The sequence below is a fragment of the Leguminivora glycinivorella genome, chromosome 16 (genome assembly GCF_023078275.1).
Source record: "Leguminivora glycinivorella isolate SPB_JAAS2020 chromosome 16, LegGlyc_1.1, whole genome shotgun sequence".
Classification (NCBI taxonomy): Eukaryota; Metazoa; Arthropoda; class Insecta; order Lepidoptera; family Tortricidae; genus Leguminivora; species Leguminivora glycinivorella.
In genome coordinates, this window is record NC_062986.1 from 19,476,505 (window position 1) to 19,494,924 (window position 18,420).

Here is an 18,420-nt window from a genome sequence, read left to right on the forward strand (position 1 = left end):
CCACAAATTTATTTTTTATTAACGTGTTAAGTAACTTGGCTATAACTTCCATTTTAAACAATTTTGCTTCATTATTCATAACCTAAGAATTATTGATTTTCTAATCTTACAAAATAATCACTCCTTATAGGTATATCGTCACTACTTTTAAAAAATCTCGTATCTCACGCTGTTCCTCAAACTTAAAACGCAGTAAGTCTATATGCATTCCATACATACATACTACAATTTTCTTTTCATTGACAGACGAACATATAAGTTTTTTTAAAAGTAGTGACGATATATTATAGAAATTATTTTTCCATTCATTCATTCAATATCATTCCTTCTTTTCGGGTGAACTTAAATTCCGAGATCTAGGTATATATTTCAAATAGGCGCATCGAGGCAACATATACTAATATTATAATACCGAAGAAATTTAGTTTTAGTTACTAAGTACAAAGTATTAAAACATTGGAACTTCTATTGAATATATTTACATTGTCCAATCCAATAATTTATTACTTGAAAACGTGTTCCCCTAATATATAATTGTTAAATTAGGGGAAAATAGAAAAATTCACAACTCCTAAATAGGCATTATAATACAAGTTTAAACAACAAACTGTCTGAAGGAGATCAAGGTGCGTAGCCGAATGGCACAAACGCTCACGAAACGCTCACGAAACGAAACGCTCGTAGATATCTATCTCTATCGCTCTTGCGTATTGGCGCGTATTCGCGGCGTTTCGTTTTCGTTTCGCGTCGGAGAAATTCCATTCGGCTACTGCACCAGGATGGCTAGCCGAATGGCACAATCGCTCACGAAACGCTCACGAAACGAAGCGCTAGTAGATATCTATCTCTATCGCGCTTGCGTATTGGCGCGACAGAGCCAGCGGCGTATCGCTTTCGTCTGGCGTCGGAGAAATGCCATTCGGCTACGGGGCCTGTAATCAGTAATTTAATTCATTGTATTCATAGAAAAACTCAGGTACTTTAAAAAATCAAAGCTAAGCCTAGAATCTACATATATTGAGCAACGCCTAAAACTAGACAGATATGAACCTACGTTAGCTAAACCTCTGTTTCATGAGAACAATACAATTCTGTAGGCTCTCATGATGGAGGCACAGAATATATATTTTTCCCCTCACTAGCTCGGAAACACGTGTTTTGTCCTTCAATACCAGCGGGTAAAAACGCATTTTATCCACTAGTGGGTAAAGTAATTTGACCTTGAATAAAGTCAAATTAACTGCTTTAAAATTGATAAAAGTAGGTGAATCTAGTAATAAAGATGATTTACCACCTGTGGAACTACTGGAAGCAGTGATAAACGCATTTTTTGCGTTGTAGTTTCCTCGCTATAGTGAGGGGAAAAGTTTTGTGTTACACTAGGGTGCAAATGTATTTTACTTCTCGTGTGTTAAAAAACTCGCAAGTTCAGGATTCTATTCTTCAACTATAGAATCCTTTCACTTGCTCGTTTTTCAATTCCACACTCGGCGTTAAAATACAACTTTGCCCCCTTGTATAACAAATAACTAATAATAGTACAAGTACAGAAGGCTCACTCCTTTGATGTTCACGATATGCCGCCGAATGCCGAATCGCGGAGTGAGCCGCCCCTGATGGAGGGTAGTCGATTTCAGCACTTTAAACGCGTATTACACGGTCACAGTAGGTATAATTATGTGTATCACATTGTAAGCCTGGGAGTTCACGCTCATTTTATATTGGGGGTGCGGCGGGGCGGGGCGCGCGGCGTGCATGTCAAACAATATGCTACTAGACCCTTTTTAGGGTTCCGTAGTCAACTAGGAACCCTTATAGTTTCGCCATGTCTGTCTGTCCGTCCGTCCGTCCGCGGATAATCTCAGTAACCGTTAGCACTAGAAAGCTGAAATTTTGTACCAATATGTATATCAATCACGCCAACAAAGTGCAAAAATAAAAAATGGAAAAAAATGTTTTATTAGGGTACCCCCCCCTACATGTAAAGTGGGATTTTTTTTTTCATTTCAACCCCAACGTGTGATATATTGTTAGATAAGTATTTAAAAATGAATAAGGGTTTACTAAAATCGTTTTTTGATAATATTAATATTTTCGGAAATAATCGCCCCTACAGGAAAAAAAAAGTGCGTCCCCCCCCCTCTAACTTTTGAACCATTTGTTTAAAAATATGAAAAAAATCACAAAAGTAGAACTTTATAAAGACTTTCTAGGAAAATTATTTTGAACTTGATAGGTTCAGTAGTTTTTGAGAAAAATACGGAAAACTACGGAACCCTACACTGAGCGTGGCCCGACACGCTCTTGGCCGGTTTTTTAAAGTTTGTCTTATATTATTACTTACTTACTGTCCAATTAACTGAAAAAAAATATCATATATTTTATTATGACTTATAGACCGCAAAAAAATATTTTTAAATATTACTTTTACGTAATCAGGCAAAAACAACATCAGCCATGTCTAATGAACACAAGTTAAATTATTATCTATTGAAAATATTTCAACTTAGAAGGGCGCTACGAGTCCTTGTATAGATTATATACTCATATGAGAGATAATTTCGACCTCGACAGCTGTGACCTGGGTGGCCGAGCGGATAAAGAGGCATCTCCCGCGATTGGAGGGTACGCTGGTTCGATTCCAGCCTCAGGCACCAGAGGACTTGGTCACTTTTTCTTTCATATATGTAATTTATTTCGGTTTTAATCTGCCATGTCATCTATAGATTTTCTGTGAATGAAGTCATTCAGTGCGAAAACAACACTTTCTGACACTTTAAGTACGAGGAATAAAGGTCATTATTCTATGTCGTCACTACACGGCCGACAGCGTTTTCGGTGGCCCAAATAAAAAAAAATACTTACATTTTTGGATTGGATGGAAAATACGTAGTCATCGTACACATTTAAATCATTAAATATTGGTTTCTTATGTCAAATATTACAGAAGACGATCATTTATTGTGCGAAATTACCTATGATAATATACAAGGTGCTCGCGAGGAACCCGCATAACTTGAACCACGCGTTTCTGAGGCAAAAAGAAAGAAAAAATGTTATATGAATTTAAAAATTTTTCGCTAAAAAAAAATTTTTTTTTGTTTTTTTTTTACTTTTTTGGACGTATTTTCACATAAAAATTTTTTTTTATCCATAAAGTTGGCAATTAAAATGAGTCCCTTCATTAATTTTTCTAAAAACCAAATTATTTGGAAGTTTTTCTTGTCACATTTTGACATCTATCAATGACTACTGTGAGACTATGCTCCACAATTGCGCATCAGCGCCGTTAAGAAACCTTTTCCACTGAGTAACAATACGGAAATGTTTTTTTTAAATTGGCAATAACTCTGAAACTAGACAAAATCTAGAAAAGTTTATATGACATTTTAGTCTTAAAATGTGACCAAGAATATGCCGTTAAAGTTATATGGGTTCCTCGCGAGCACCTTGTATAGGTAGATATGATATAGATAGATATGAGTCTAGTAGCCTATTGAAGCTCATGCAAGTGTCCTGAGTCGACGCTGCATAGAGTCGACGCACACTCGTCCGCTCCGCCGAACGCTCCGCTCCGAGCATCCACTCAGGCCTGACACATATGTCACACCTCGGACACTGGCGATCAAATATATGAAAGAGGCGCGTCTATGCTTGTATGAGTGAAATGGAAAGGGAATGTACAAGTTTCTAATGGGGTGGCAACGCGCATGTGACACTGTTTGAGTTGCAGGCGTCCATAGGTTACGGTGACCGCTTTACATCAGGCGGGCCGTATGCTTGTTTGCCACCGACGTAGTATTAAAAAAAAAAAATATGACAGGCCGACTGTTCGCGTTTACGACAAGCGCTAACTGTGAGGTGAGGTAACCGAGAGGGGGTGGGCGGCACTTTCAGCGGGGAGCGGGAGTGGCCATACTGTACGAATACTCTTTATTATATCCTAATCCTAAGCCTTTCTGTCAGGTGTTAGGCAGCCTTGGTGATGGCTGCGACAGGGGCCTCCACACAGACATTATTCCGGCTCCCAGGAACGACAGGAAGATAAGTGCTAGTTTAGACACTAGCACTAAGAGAACTCAGTAGCAGATACTAGCACTCAGTACTCGGAGGAAAGACAGGAAGGTACAACGCTCATTACAGTGTCTTAGCTTGATTTTATATGGCTCAAAGCAGTTGCGGTAAGGCCCATCTTAAGGACACTCCAAAGACTGACAGTGGGCTACTTCACACAGTGACACTTGACACCATTAAATGGTGTCAAGTGCTGAGTGTATCTAGCCAGAAATTTTCTGGCTAGATACACTCAGCGTCTATATTTCCTTGTTAAACAGGTAATGAACTGAAAAGTGTCATTGTTGGGACAATTGTCACTATTGTGAAATAGGCCACAAGTAGTCGGTGTTTTGAGCATTTCTTTTTTTTGCCATTTTTTTTTTTTCATTTTTTTTAGGGAATTTTAGATCAATTATACTCAGAATCACAAGTACTTTCAATCTCACTGGGAGACAAAAAGTGTCCCAGAATTTCCATACATTTTAGTTACTTTCCTTTTTTGTTACCCCACACAACATGTATGGAAAATGGTAACAAAATAAGAAAAAATCGTATGGGACCATTTTTTTAACTACCTATTGAAGAAGATCTGAAGTGATTCTGAGTAGAAATACCATTTTTTTTAAAATATCACATTTCATAAAAGTGGCGAAAAAAAAAGAAATGCTATTTATATCCTAAGCCTTTCTGTCAGGTGTTAGGGCAGCCTTGGTGATGGCTGCGACAGGGGCCTCCACACACATCCACATTATTCCGGCTCCCAGGAACGACAGGAAGATGGTCGCACTCAGCACCGTGAACTGGAACAAGAACACAGAACATGTAGACGGTCAATTAAATCCATACTAATATTATAAATGGGAAAGTGTGTGTGTCTGTTTGTTTGTCCGTCTTTCACGGCAATACGGAGCGACGAATTGACGTGATTTTTTAAGTAGAGATATAGGTAATTCCACGGAGGTTGAAGTGAATGATAACACACACAGCTAAATGAAGATTAGTACTGATTGCAAAAAAAAATGAATGAATGAAATGAGCGAGTGAATGTAAAAAAACTATCAATATATTTTTGAAAAACATTATTATTTATTGATAGACTTATGATTAATGGTATTAAAAGCAGTAATGGTATTATCCGGTGAACTTTATAGCTCATATGAAATTTCACTTCCAAATAATTATTCAGCTATCGATATATTTTGTATCGGAAGGATGTCCCTATGTTAATTGACGTTATTGCTACTGCGACTTCTATGTCTGCTAATAAGTAATGAAAAAATAGGTAAACACCATTTTAACAGCTACGATGATAAAATAAGGCAATCTAATAACATATCTTTGATTTCTACGATTAATATTACAATCATAATCTGACAATTAATTAATCACATACGAGATATTTTATTTTCTGTTTTGTTTGAAAATTATTCTATAGACGTAATTCTTAACAAAATAGTCAATATAAACTTTTTGGTCTTTCTTGCAATTCACTGTTGAATCTGCAGTCGGTACACGGTAAGAACACTAATTTCAAAATCTCGTTGTCTTTACATGACAGTGTTATAGTGTGCGTGGCCTCAACTGAGTTGAAACTACCTATAGTTGAAGGGATGGAGAGTGACATAGGCTACTTTTTGTCTCTTTCTAATCCCCCACCTCCCTAGAATGGAGGGCGGAAGTTTGTATGGAGAATTCCTCAATTTTCGAATATAACGCGAGCGAAGCTGCGGGAGAAAGCTAGTCTTTTTATAAATTAGAAAACAAAGTTTTTAAGATTCGTGTACGATTTTATTTTTCCTGTAATATTTATTAAATTATTACAATAGCCATGTTTGGTAAAAAAAACATAAATTTTCGAAACTTCGGAGATCAGAGGGGGAGAGGTTATTTTTTTTTACATTTGTCTTAAAAATACATTTTTTTCCACAACGAAAAAATTATAAAAAATACCTAGTTTTGATATGTACAGTTTGAGCTCTTTCTAACAAGTGGGATATCCCACTTGACATAGTAATTTGACATTTACAGTTTGCCCCCCTTTCATTTTGGCCATTTTCTATAAATTAATATTATTAATTTAAAGAAAAATAATATTTTCAATCTGTAGGTACAGGTTAACGATGTTCATAAGTATTCCAAATTTTAAAGCGATAGCATAAGTCTCGAGATATTTAGTAATGTGACAGACAGACAGACAGACGGACAGAGTCGCACCATAATTTTATTGTAGATACTTGAGTTAGACATGTGCTAAATTTAAATTGTTACAATGTCAACTTCTGAGCAACATCACTGTTATTATTCATTAGTGGGAACTGTGTGGCTTGTGAATGTGTAATCTGATTTTTAACCCCCGACGCAAAAACGACGGAGTGTTATAAGTTTGACGTGTCGGTCTGTGTGTATGTCTGTCTGTTTGTCTGTCTGTCTCTGTCTGTGGCATCGTAGCTCTCGAACGGATGATCCGATTTTGATTTAGTTTTTTTGTTTGAAAGCTGAATTAGTCGGGAGTATTATTATTAGCCATGTTTCATGAAAAGCGGTCCACTATGTCGCGGTCGGGAGTTTTTTCGAAATTTTAATTTTGTGGTTAGGTTATAGTAGGTACATATAAGTATATGTATTGTTTTGCCTGTTTGTTTCCCAAAGGTTTAAATAAATAATAGTACATTACGATAAAAGTGCGTAAAAAAGGAAGTTCGAAACGAGTGGCGATAAATTAAAACACGACCGAAGGGAGTGTTTTAAATCGACACGAGTTACGAATTTTTTTTTTTTTTTTTATACTACGTCGGTGGCAAACAAGCATACGGCCCGCCTGATGTAAAGCGGTCACCGTAACCTATGGACGCCTGCAACTCAAACAGTGTCACATGCGCGTTGCCACCCCATTAGAAACTTGTACATTCCCTTTTGCTGTGTTAAGTACACAGCAAAAAGGAGTGTACAAGTCCTAAGGAGGGTTCGGGTTGCCGACGACTCAAAGGACAATAGACGGAACAAGTTAGTTCCGTAAGTCCTCCCGTCATCAGCACACCGCACCCTCGTTGAGCTCTGGCAGCCTTACTCACCGGCAGGAACACAACATTATGAGTAGGGTCTAGTGCTATTTGGCTGCGGTCTTCTGTAAGGCGGAGGTACTACCCCAGTTGGGCTCTGCTCTAGATTCGAGCGAGACGATATCCGCTGTGCTGTGCCCTACCACACAAAGCGGAATATCATTCGCTATGCCCTACCTCCTACACTATGCCCTACCTCCTACAATTTCCTTTTCGCACGTGTATCGTACGACGTTTTTCAGTACAGATGAGCCTCCGAAGTTTCGACCTGGCATATAATGAACCACTTCTCGCACTAGTGCGTAAAAAAAACATTTGTACTGAAATAGTACATTTCGATACAAGTGCGAAAAAGAGGAAGTTCGAAACGAGTGGCGATAAATTAAAACACGACCGAAGGGAGTGTTTTAAATCGACACGAGTTACGAATTCCCTTTTCGCACGTGTATCGAACGACGTTTTTCAGTACAGATGGACCTTCGAAGTTTCGACCTGCCATATAATGAACCACTTCTCGCACTAGTGCGTAAAAAAAACATTTGTACTGAAAATAACTTTTTGATACGGAACCCTAAAATGGGGCCAAATTCAAATTTCTACGGGAATTAAATGCAAATACAAACGTTTATTTAGAACGTAGGCCACGAGGGCGTTTTTAAAACTTCGCCCTTACATTTTCATTTTTTTATTTTTTTTTATTGGTAGACGTTATTTCGGAGGTGTTATAAGTTTGACGTGTCTGTCTGTGTTTGAGTCTGTCTGTGGCATCGTAGCTCCCGAATGAATGAACTGATTTAGATTTATTTTTTTTTGTTTGAAAGCTGAGTTACTTATAGTATGAATTTTTTGAAACGAACGTTTCTAAACAAAGGCATTGTTTCTTTTGTGTTGAGCAAGAGCTTCTGTTTAGGCACGTGCTAAGACAACAAGTTAATTTAAAAAGCAACTGTATCCTGATAATTGTAAGGTTCAAATCTGTGCAGGAGCAAATTTGAGATAGATTGTTTTGGAAATGTGAAGCGATAGACCACACCGGTATAGTTGCAAGTACACAGCGCTTCTAATACTTTGATACTTGGTGGTGGTGGTGTAAGTAATGAAACACGTAGGTATATCACTGTTATTTTTTATTAATGATTTTGTTAACAATCAACAATTGTATATAGCAATATATAAATAATTAATTACATAAATATTAGGTACAAGTCTATAGACATACACATTTTTTTCGTACTGTATTATTTATACTTTGAAATTTAGATTTATTGTATGTAACTAAAGTATTTATTTTATTTGTTTTTACTGTAGTTATTACAATTTAATTTTTTTATTGATTTTTTTATATTCCTAATTGTTAGACAAACATTCCTAATAATTTAAATTACGGTTTGTTTAGTTATTTATGTTATTTTATATATCAAGACTTGTACCTAATATTTATGTAATTAATTATTTATATATTGCTATATATAATTGTTGATTGTTAACAAAATCATTAATAAAAAATAACAGTGATATACCTACGTGTTTCATTACTTACACCACCACCACCAAGTATCAAAGTATGTATTAGAAGCGCTGTGTACTTGCAACTATACCGGTGTGGTCTATCGCTTCACATTTCCAAAACAATCTATCTCAAATTTGCTACTGCACAGATTTGAACCTTACAATTATCAGGATACAGTTGCTTTTTAAACTAACTTGTTGTCTTAGCACGTGCCTAAACAGAAGCTCCCGCTCAACACAAAAGGAACAATGCCTTTGTTTAGAAACGTTCGTTTCAAAAAATTCATACTTATACTCGGGAGTGTTTTGAGCCATGTTTCATGAAAATCGGTCTGCTATGTCGGGGTTTTTTTCAAAATTTTAATTTTGTGGTTAGGTTTTACGAAGACAATTGGCCGCTGAGCCCGTATTTTTTTTAAATTTGCCGTCTTTTTATGCTAAAATTTGGTTCGGTCAACCGTCAACATTATGTAATTAACACGCTTTTATTAGGTCGTCGTGTATGTAACTATGTAATGGAATCTGCGGAGGCTAATTTAACCATCTTCCAAGGATCGTAGCGTAATGAAAATTGGCAGCTGTAATGTAGTTCTGATGACAATACAATAATATGATACTGTTGAACTGATCTGATGATGGAGCCGGAAGATATGAACTGGAACTACATGATGGAACATCGTATCATAGCTGTTTTTGGGTTTCTTAGAAAAGTCTTGTAATAAACTTTGACTACGTTTAGGTTTCAAGGTCTGATGATGGAGCCGGAAGATATGAACTGGAACTACATGATGGAAAATCGTATCATAGCTGTTTTTGGGTTTCTTAGAAAAGTCTTGTAATAAACTTTGACTACGATTAGGTTTCAAGGTCTGATGATGGAGCCGGAAGATATGAACTGGTACTACATGATGGAACATCATATCATAGCAGTTTTTGGGTTTCTTAGAAAAGTCTTGTAATGAACTTTGACTACGATTAGGTTTCAAGGTCTGATGATGGAGCCGGAAGATATGAACTGGAACTACATGATGGAACTTCGTATCATAGCTGTTTTCTGGTTTCTTAGAAAAGTCTTATAATGAACTTTGACCACGACTAGGTTTCAAGGTCTGATAATGAAGCCCGAAGATTGGCACTGGCATTCCATGATGGCATGGCATGGCATCGCAAAAAAAAGGATCAACAAAGTATGTAAAATAAGTTGGGTTAGGGTTTTCTTGTGATCCTTAAGAGCAAAACTAAAGGGGGTTCGGGGGGCGAAGACCCCCGCATAAAAGAAAGATCAACGTATTTTTTAAAATAAGTTGGGTTAGGGTTTTCTTGTGACCCTTAAGAGCAAAGAAAGGGGGGCTCGGGGGGCGAAGCCCCCGCATACAAAAATGATCAATGTAATATTTAAAATAAGTTGGGTTAGGGTTTTCTTGTGACCCATAAGAGGAAAGAAAGGGGGCCTCGGGGGGCGAAGCCCCGGCATAAAAGGAAGATCAATGTAATTTTTAAAATAAGTTGGGCTAGGGTTTTCTTGTGACCCTTAAGAGCAAAAGTAAGGGGGGCTCGGGGGGCGAAGCCCCCCGCATAAAAGAAAGATCAACGTAATATTTAAAATAAGTTGGGTTAGGGTTTTCTTGTGACCCTTACGAGCAAATAAAGGGGGGCTCGGTGGGCGAAGCCCCCCGCAAAAAAAAATATCAACGTAGTATTCAAAATAAGTTGGTTTCGGGTTTTCTTGTGACCTTCAAGAGTAAATAAACAAAAGGGGGCTCGGGGGGCGAAGCCCCCCGCATGAAAGAAAGATCAACGTAGTATTTAAAATAAGTTGGGTTAGGGTTTTCTTGTGACCCATAAGAGCAAAAGTAAGGGGGGCTCGGGGGGCTAAGCCCCCGCAAAAAAAAGGATCAACGTAGTATTCAAAATAAGTTGGTTTCGGGTTTTCTTGTGACCTTCAAGAGTAAATAAACAAAAGGGGGGCTCGGGGGGCGAAGCCCCCCGCATAAAAGAAAGATCAACGTAGTATTTAAAATAAGTTGGGTTAGGGTTTTCTTGTGAGCCTTAAGAGCAAAAGTAAGGGGGGCTCGGGGGGCGAAGCCCCGCAAAAAAAAGGATCAACGTAGTATGTAAAATAAGTTGGGTTAGGGTTTTCTTGTGACCTTGAAGAACAAAACTAGGGGGGGTTCGGGGGGCGAAGCCCGCGCATAAAAAAAATATCAACGTAGTATTCAAAATAAGTTGGTTTCGGGTTTTCTTGTGACCTTCAAGAGTAAATAAACAAAAGGGGGCTCGGGGGGCGAAGCCCCCCGCATAAAAGAAAGATCAACGTAGTATTTAAAATAAGTTGGGTTAGGGTTTTCTTGTGACCCTTAAGAGCAAAAGTAAGGGGGGCTCGGGGGGCTAAGCCCCCCGCAAAAAAAGGATCAACGTAGTAAGTAAAATAAGTTGGGTTAGGGTTTTCTTGTGACCTTGAAGAACAAAACTAGGGGGGGTTCGGGGGGCGAAGCCCCCCGCATAAAAAAAATATCAACGTAGTATTCAAAATAAATTGGTTTAGGGTTTTCTTGTGACCCTCAAGAGTAAATAAACAAAAGGGGGGCTCGGGGGGGCGAAGCCCCCCGCATAAAAGAAAGATCAACGTAGTATTTAAAATAAGTTGGGTTAGGGTTTTCTTGTGACCCTTAAGTGCAAAAGTAAGGGGGGCTCGGGGGGCGAAGCCCCCCGCATAAAAGAAAGATCAACGTAGTATTTAAAATAAGTTGGGTTAGGGTTTTCTTGTGACCCTTAAGTGCAAAAGTAATGGGGGCTCGGGGGGCGAAGCCCCCCGCATAAAAGTAAGATCAACGTAATATTTAAAATAAGTTGGGTTAGGGTTTTCTTATGACCTTTAAGAGCAAAGAAAGGGGGGCTCGGGTGGCGAAGCCCCCCGCATAAAAGAAAGATCAATGTAATATTTAAAATAAGTTGGGTTAGGGCTTGTGACCCTTAAGAGCAAAAGTAAGGGGGGCTCGGGGGGCGAAGCCCCCCGCAAAAAAAATATCAACGTCGTATTCAAAATAAGTTGGTTTCGGGTTTTCTTGTGACCCTTAAGAGCAATAGTAAGGGGGGCTCGGGGGGCGAAGCCCCCCGCAAAAAAAAATATCAACGTCGTATTCAAAATAAGTTGGTTTCGGGTTTTCTTGTGACCTTCAAGAGTAAATAAACAAAAGGGGGCTCGGGGGCGAAGCCCCCCGCAAAAAAAAGTATCAACGTAGTATGTAAAATAAGTTGGGTTAGGGTTTTCATGTGACCCTTAAGAGCAAAAGTAAGGGGGGGGTTCGGGGGCGAAGCCCCCGCAAAAAAAAAATATCAACGTAGTATTCAAAATAAGTTGGTTTCGGGTTTTCTTGTGACCTTCAAGAGTAAATAAACAAAAGGGGGGCTCGGGGGGCGAAGCCCCCCGCAAAAAAAAGTATCAACGTAGTATGTAAAATAAGTTGGGTTAGGGTTTTCTTGTGACCCTCAAGAGTACATAAACAAAAGGGGGGCTCGGGGGGCGAAGCCCTCCGCATAAAAGGAAGATCAACGTAGTATTTAAAATAAGTTGGGTTAGGGTTTTCTTGTGACCCTTAAGAGCAAAAGTAAGGGGGGCTCGGGGGGCAAAGCCCCCCGCAAAAAAAAGTATCAACGTAGTATGTAAAATAAGTTGGGTTAGGGTTTTCTTGTGACCCTCAAGAGTATATAAACAAAAGGGGGGCTCGGGGGGCGAAGCCCCCCGCATAAAAGGAAGATCAACGTAGTATTTAAAATAAGTTGGGTTAGGGTTTTCTTGTGACCCTTAAGAGCAAAAGTAAGGGGGGCTCGGGGGGCAAAGCCCCCCGCATAAAAAGATCAACGTCATATTTAAAATAAATTAGATTAGGGTTTTCTTGTGATCCTTAAGTGCAAAAGTAAGGGGGGCTCGGGGGGCGAAACCCCCCGTATAAAAGAAAGATCAACGTAATATTTAAAATAAGTTGGGTTAGGGTTTTCTTGTGACCCTTAAGAGCTAAGAAAGGGGGGCTCGGGGGGCGAAGCCCCCGCATAAAAGAAAGATCAATGTAATATTTAAAATAAGTTGGGTTAGGGCTTTCTTGTGACCCTTAAGAGCAAAAATAAGGGGGGCAAAAGTAAGGGCTTTATCAACGAAAAATTTCACGCCACGCCACTGCTAAAGCACGTCGCGAAGGTCTACAGATCCCAGAGCCACTATCAGTCTTTTAGTTGCTTAGCAAACTGTCGCGTCCACGTTCCATATCCAGGTTCAACCCCACGCAAATATACTAGAGAGCGACTGAGAAAATTCAACCTTTTGTCTTTTTCCTACTCTGTAAGATGAAATCCTTAAGAGCGCTATGACAAAAAAAGGCGATATATTGTAAAATGCACAATATTTATCGACAAAATTGTACACTTTACTCATACTAAAAGACAGTGAAAGTACTTGTTTCAGTTAGAACATCTTATTAACTGTCGGTTAAATAAAAAACATATGAAAAAAAAAGCTTTTTCAATTAGTAATGATTGTTTTTCTGATGCTCGTTTAGGAAAAACCGCGTGAAGCACAGAATTCGGAGCTCTTATTATGTACAATTTGATAAGATCACTCTCATAAATGAGGTAAATTTAAGTTCCAAATATCTTGTACTTAAGGCCCATTAAACAATATTTATCATTTAATCCTTTGAAATTGAGAAATTGAAAGTAAAACGAACTCAATTTTGTCTTGAAAATACATCGAAACAAGTGATCATTTCTCCGAAAATCTACATGTTATCGAAGTTATTTTAGTATATAAATAATCTGCACAATGTGCTTAAACTGCTGTTATCCATTTGTCGTTATAATATTTTATCATGATTTTTTGCCAATTTTTTGAAAACTAGCCTTCCTGTCGCTATTTTACCGGCGACGGACGCCTGCGATTTCAGTGCCGCGCCGGAGCTCGAGCAGGTAAGACGTATGTCGCTTTGGTCTCCGAGTTTTCATCGCAAACGTCGAGAATATTTATTGTTGTGTGGGTCGGACGCCTTGTTTCTACACGGGCTATCCTCGCATTGTGTGTGTGTAAACAGCGACCAACGAATTTGATCCTAGATCCGTAAATATTTGCTTTTGTAATACTTTGTTATGTTTGAATGTTAAAGTATTACAACGTTGTGATGATAAAAATGTGAAAATTACAATACGGTCAAGATGATAAGACACATCAAGATGGTACTCGGGATCTGATGATGGAGCCAGAAGGTGGTCACCAGTACCAGTGAACCATGTAAGTAAACGACTTCGTGTTTAGGCTCGTTGGGTTCGTCTCAACAAGACCTTTGACAAGAGGTGGTACTCAGGGTCTGATGATGGAGCCAGATGGTGGTCACCAGTACCAATGAACCATATAACTAAACCCAGAGATGGGGAAATCGTAATCGATTCCGGATTACACGATTACTTGATTTTACTTTGTAATCTGACACTACTGGGTGTCAGATTACTTGTAATGTAATCAAGTGAAACCGTAAATTACCATTACATGTAAAGGAATCACTAATCATCTATACAATCATTACTATTACCAATAATTCGGAATCATAGTCGATTCAAAATAACTGAAATTATTGACTTGATTACTTTCAGATTACGAATATGTAGTACCTCAGATTGCTGACTGTCACTTTGACACAAAATTAATGACCAATGTGGAATCTGACATTGCTGACTGTCACTTTGACACAAAAGTCGTCATGAGTGTCGTAAAATAGGTTTTAGGGGGTGCTGATTCCAAAATTAATGACCAATGTTCAATCTGACATTGCTGACTGTCACTCTGACACAAAAGTCGTCATGGGTGTCGTAAAATAGGTTTTCGGGGGTGCTGATTACAAAATGAATGACCAATTTGGAATCTGACATTGCTGACTGTCACTTTGACACAAAAGTCGTCATGGGTGTCGTAAAATAGGTTTTAGGGGGTGCTGATTCCAAAATTAATGACCAATGTGGAATCTGACATTGCTGACTGTCACTTTGACACAAAAGTCGTCATGGGTGTCGTAAAATAGGTTTTAGGAGGTGCTGATTCCAAAATTAATGACCAATGTTCAATCTGACATTGCTGACTGTCACTCTGACACAAAAGTCGTCATGGGTGTCGTAAAATAGGTTTTAGGGGTGCTGATTCCAAAATTAATGACCAATTTGGAATCTGACATTGCTGACTGTCACTTTGACACAAAAGTCGTCATGGGTGTCGTAAAATAGGTTTTAGGGGGTGCTGATTCCAAAATTAATGACCAATGTGGAATCTGACATTGCTGACTGTCACTTTGACACAAAAGTCGTCATGGGTGTCGTAAAATAGGTTTTAGGGGGTGCTGATTCCAAAATTAATGACCAATGTTCAATCTGACATTGCTGACTGTCACTCTGACACAAAAGTCGTCATGGGTGTCGTAAAATAGGTTTTAGGGGTGCTGATTCCAAAATTAATGACCAATGTTCAATCTGACATTTCTGACTGTCACTTTGACACAAAAGTCGTCATGGGTGTCGTAAAATAGGTTTTAGGGGTGCTGATTCCAAAATTAGTGACCAATTTGGAATCTGACATTGCTGACTGTCACTTTGACACAAAAGTCGTCATGGGTGTCGTCAAATAGGTATCCGGAGGTGTTTGAAAACTAATGACCAATTTGGAATCTGACACTGTTGACTGTCACTTTGACACAAAAGTGATCATGGGTGTCTTCAAATAGGTTTCCATGGGTACTGATCTCAATATTAATGATCAATTTGGAATCTGACATTGCTGACTGTCACTTTGACATAAAAGTCGTTATAGGTGTCGTCAAATAGGTTTCCATGGGTACTGTGCAATGTCAGGTTCCAAATCGGTCATTACTTTTTAAATCATTTCATTAATTTTGGAATCAGTACCCCCTAAAAACTATTTGACTACACCCATGATTCCTTTTGTGTCAAAATGACAATTAGCACTGTGAGATTCCAAAATAGTCGTTAATTTTGGAATCAGCACCCCCGGAAACCTTTTTGACGACACCCATGACGACTTATGTGTCAAAGTGACAGTCCGCAATGTCAAGATTCCAAATCGGTCATTAATTTTCAAATCAGCACCTCCGGAAACCTATTTGACGACACCCATGATGACTTTTGTGTCAAAGTGACAGTCAGCAATGTGAGATTCCACATTGGTCATTATTTTTGGAATCAGCACCCCTAAAACCTATTTTACGACACCCATGATGACTTTTGTGTCAAAGTGGCAGTCAGCAATGTTAGATTCCACATTGGTCATTATTTTTGGAATCAGCACCCCTAAAACCAATTTTACGACACCCATGACGACTTTTGTGTCAAAGTGACAGTCAGCAATGTCAGATTCCACATTGTTCATTAATTTTGGAATCAGCACCCCCGCAAACCTATTTGACGACACCCATGACGACTTTTGTGTCAAAGTGACAGTCAGCAATGTCAGATTCCACATTGGTCATTAATTTTGGAATCAGCACCCCCTAAAACCAATTTTACGACACCCATGACGACTTTTGTGTCAAAGTGACAGTCAGCAATGTCAGATTCCACATTGTCCATTAATTTTGGAATCAGCACCCCAAACCTATTTGACGACACCCATGACGACTTTTGTGTCAAAGTGACAGTCAGCAATGTCAGATTCCACATTGGTCATTAATTTTGGAATCAGCACCCCTAAAACCTATTTTACGACACCCATGATGACTTTTGTGTCAAAGTGACAGTCAGAAATGTCAGATTCCAAATCGGTCATTAATTTTTAAATCAGCACACCCGAAAACCTATACTCGTGGTATATGCACTTGAAATGTGAAAGTGAAAATGCTAGAATGACATGTAAACCACGAAGTTGTATAGTCATATTGTTCATTGGTATTGGTGACCACCATCTGGCTCCATCATCAGACCCTGAGCACCACCTTGAAGTAATTAGAATTGTATTTGTCTTATTTTATCATCATATTAATATATACTTTAATACTTATATTAACAAAAGCAAATATTTGGGATGGGATCTACTTTTATAATTATTACTTTAATTTTTTAAATAAATTTTAACATAATTGATATTATTTCGCGCTATATTCTCGTATTTTCGTACAAAATAATGTTTATTAGAAACCAAAAGTTTATATCGAGATAGTAGATTGTGGTTGTTATCAAAATTCCATAGAAAGGATCAAGATTGTTTTATCCATTATTGTAGTGCGAGCGAGTGATAAGACGTGCTAGAAAGGGTCGGCATATTGGGCTCGCGCGGCGGGTAAAATACCTAATTTCGCCCGACGCCGAAATGTTATAACGCTCTTAAGTTCTGTATTGCATTAATCTTCAAATTAGCGCAGCACTATAATTTTTTTTTAAACGAATGACTTTATTGCGATAAACTTGGTACCTATCATCAGGTGGTATTAATTCTTATTAAGTAGCAATACGTGTTAAGCCACAAATGGCTTTTCGAAAGTCGCCTACTTGAAATAAAATTTTTGTTTAAATTTTAAATATATTTCATTATTAACGACTAAAAAGTATAAAATAAATTTATAGTTTAAAAAACTCTAGAAAAACACGCTTTTATAAATGCACGTAAAAGCCAAAAATAAATTATGGATCGTTCAAGTTGTCTCTATTGCTGGGATGAAGAGTAAACTATGTGCTTTTAATTATAATATTTGATTGTAAAAGCGTGGGGCGCTGTAACAGGAAAAACTTTTTGTATAACTTGCTGAGAAATCAAGTTAAGCTATATTACGAGAAGCAGTTTACACAGATTGGCGCGCTAACTGGACTTGCAGCACGACTGCCGCGCCCCACGCTTTTACAATTAAATATTATAATTAAAAGCACATAGTTTACTCTTCATCCCAGCAATAGAGACAACTTGAACGATCCATAATTTATTTTTGGCTTTTACGTGCATTTATAAAAGCGTGTTTTTCTAGAGTTTTTTAAACTATAAATTTTTTTTATCACATTCCACAGTAAAAGTGCACTGCATGCAGGCAGAGCAAGGGCTATAGAAAAGTTAAGCACATGGCATTAAGTTCGCCATTTGTACTTTTTTTTCCAACTGTGCAATAAAGTTTAAATAAATAAATAAAAGTCGTTCTCCCTTAGGGAGTTATGAAATTTCAAGTACCGTAACAATTTAAATCCTTTTTATCTTTTTACATATTTTTATATCGACGTGACGAAAACATTGTATGTAACTTCGTGCTTACAAATTAATTTTTTTCAAGATGTGTATTGACATGTTATAATAATATTAAAATAAAAAAGCATGTCATTTGTTCTTATATCAAAAATATTTGGGGAAAATATGATTTTGGCCACTTCCAGGCTGCGAAACAGCGCCATCTAGTTTTAAGCCTAAAAGGCCCATACATTTCAGGGGTACGCTTTTTTGTATGGGCTTTGTCTGTCCCAGTATTATATGGTCCTTGCTGTAGGCAAAAATGTTTTAAAAAATTTTCGCTTCATCATTAATTTGTAAATTTAGTTAAATTGTCTAGGTACATAATTATTATAAAAATGTTATTATGTAAATCAGCGTGGCAATGACCCCGTGTCGCGTATTGCGTACGCGCAGTGACGTGGGCTGTCGAACTTGGGTACATAGCCGAATGGCACAAACGCTCACAAAACGCTCACGAAACGAAACGCTAGGCAGGGTTGCAAATAGAAAAAAAAATTTTTTTTTCTAGAATTATGAAAAGACATGAAAAAAAAACAGCAC

At 38.0% G+C, this 18,420-nt stretch overlaps 1 protein-coding gene across 1 annotated transcript in view; it reads right to left on the minus strand.

Moving 5' to 3' along the window:
• Positions 1-4,527: 4,527 nt before the first annotated feature.
• LOC125234782 (nose resistant to fluoxetine protein 6-like) overlaps positions 4,528-18,420 on the minus strand; it is a 79,077-nt gene continuing 65,184 nt past the window's right edge. The window contains exon 12 of the mRNA XM_048141179.1: positions 4,528-4,856. Coding sequence (XP_047997136.1) covers positions 4,734-4,856 — 123 coding nt within the window. The 3' untranslated portion in view covers positions 4,528-4,733. The remainder of the gene's footprint in view (positions 4,857-18,420) is intronic.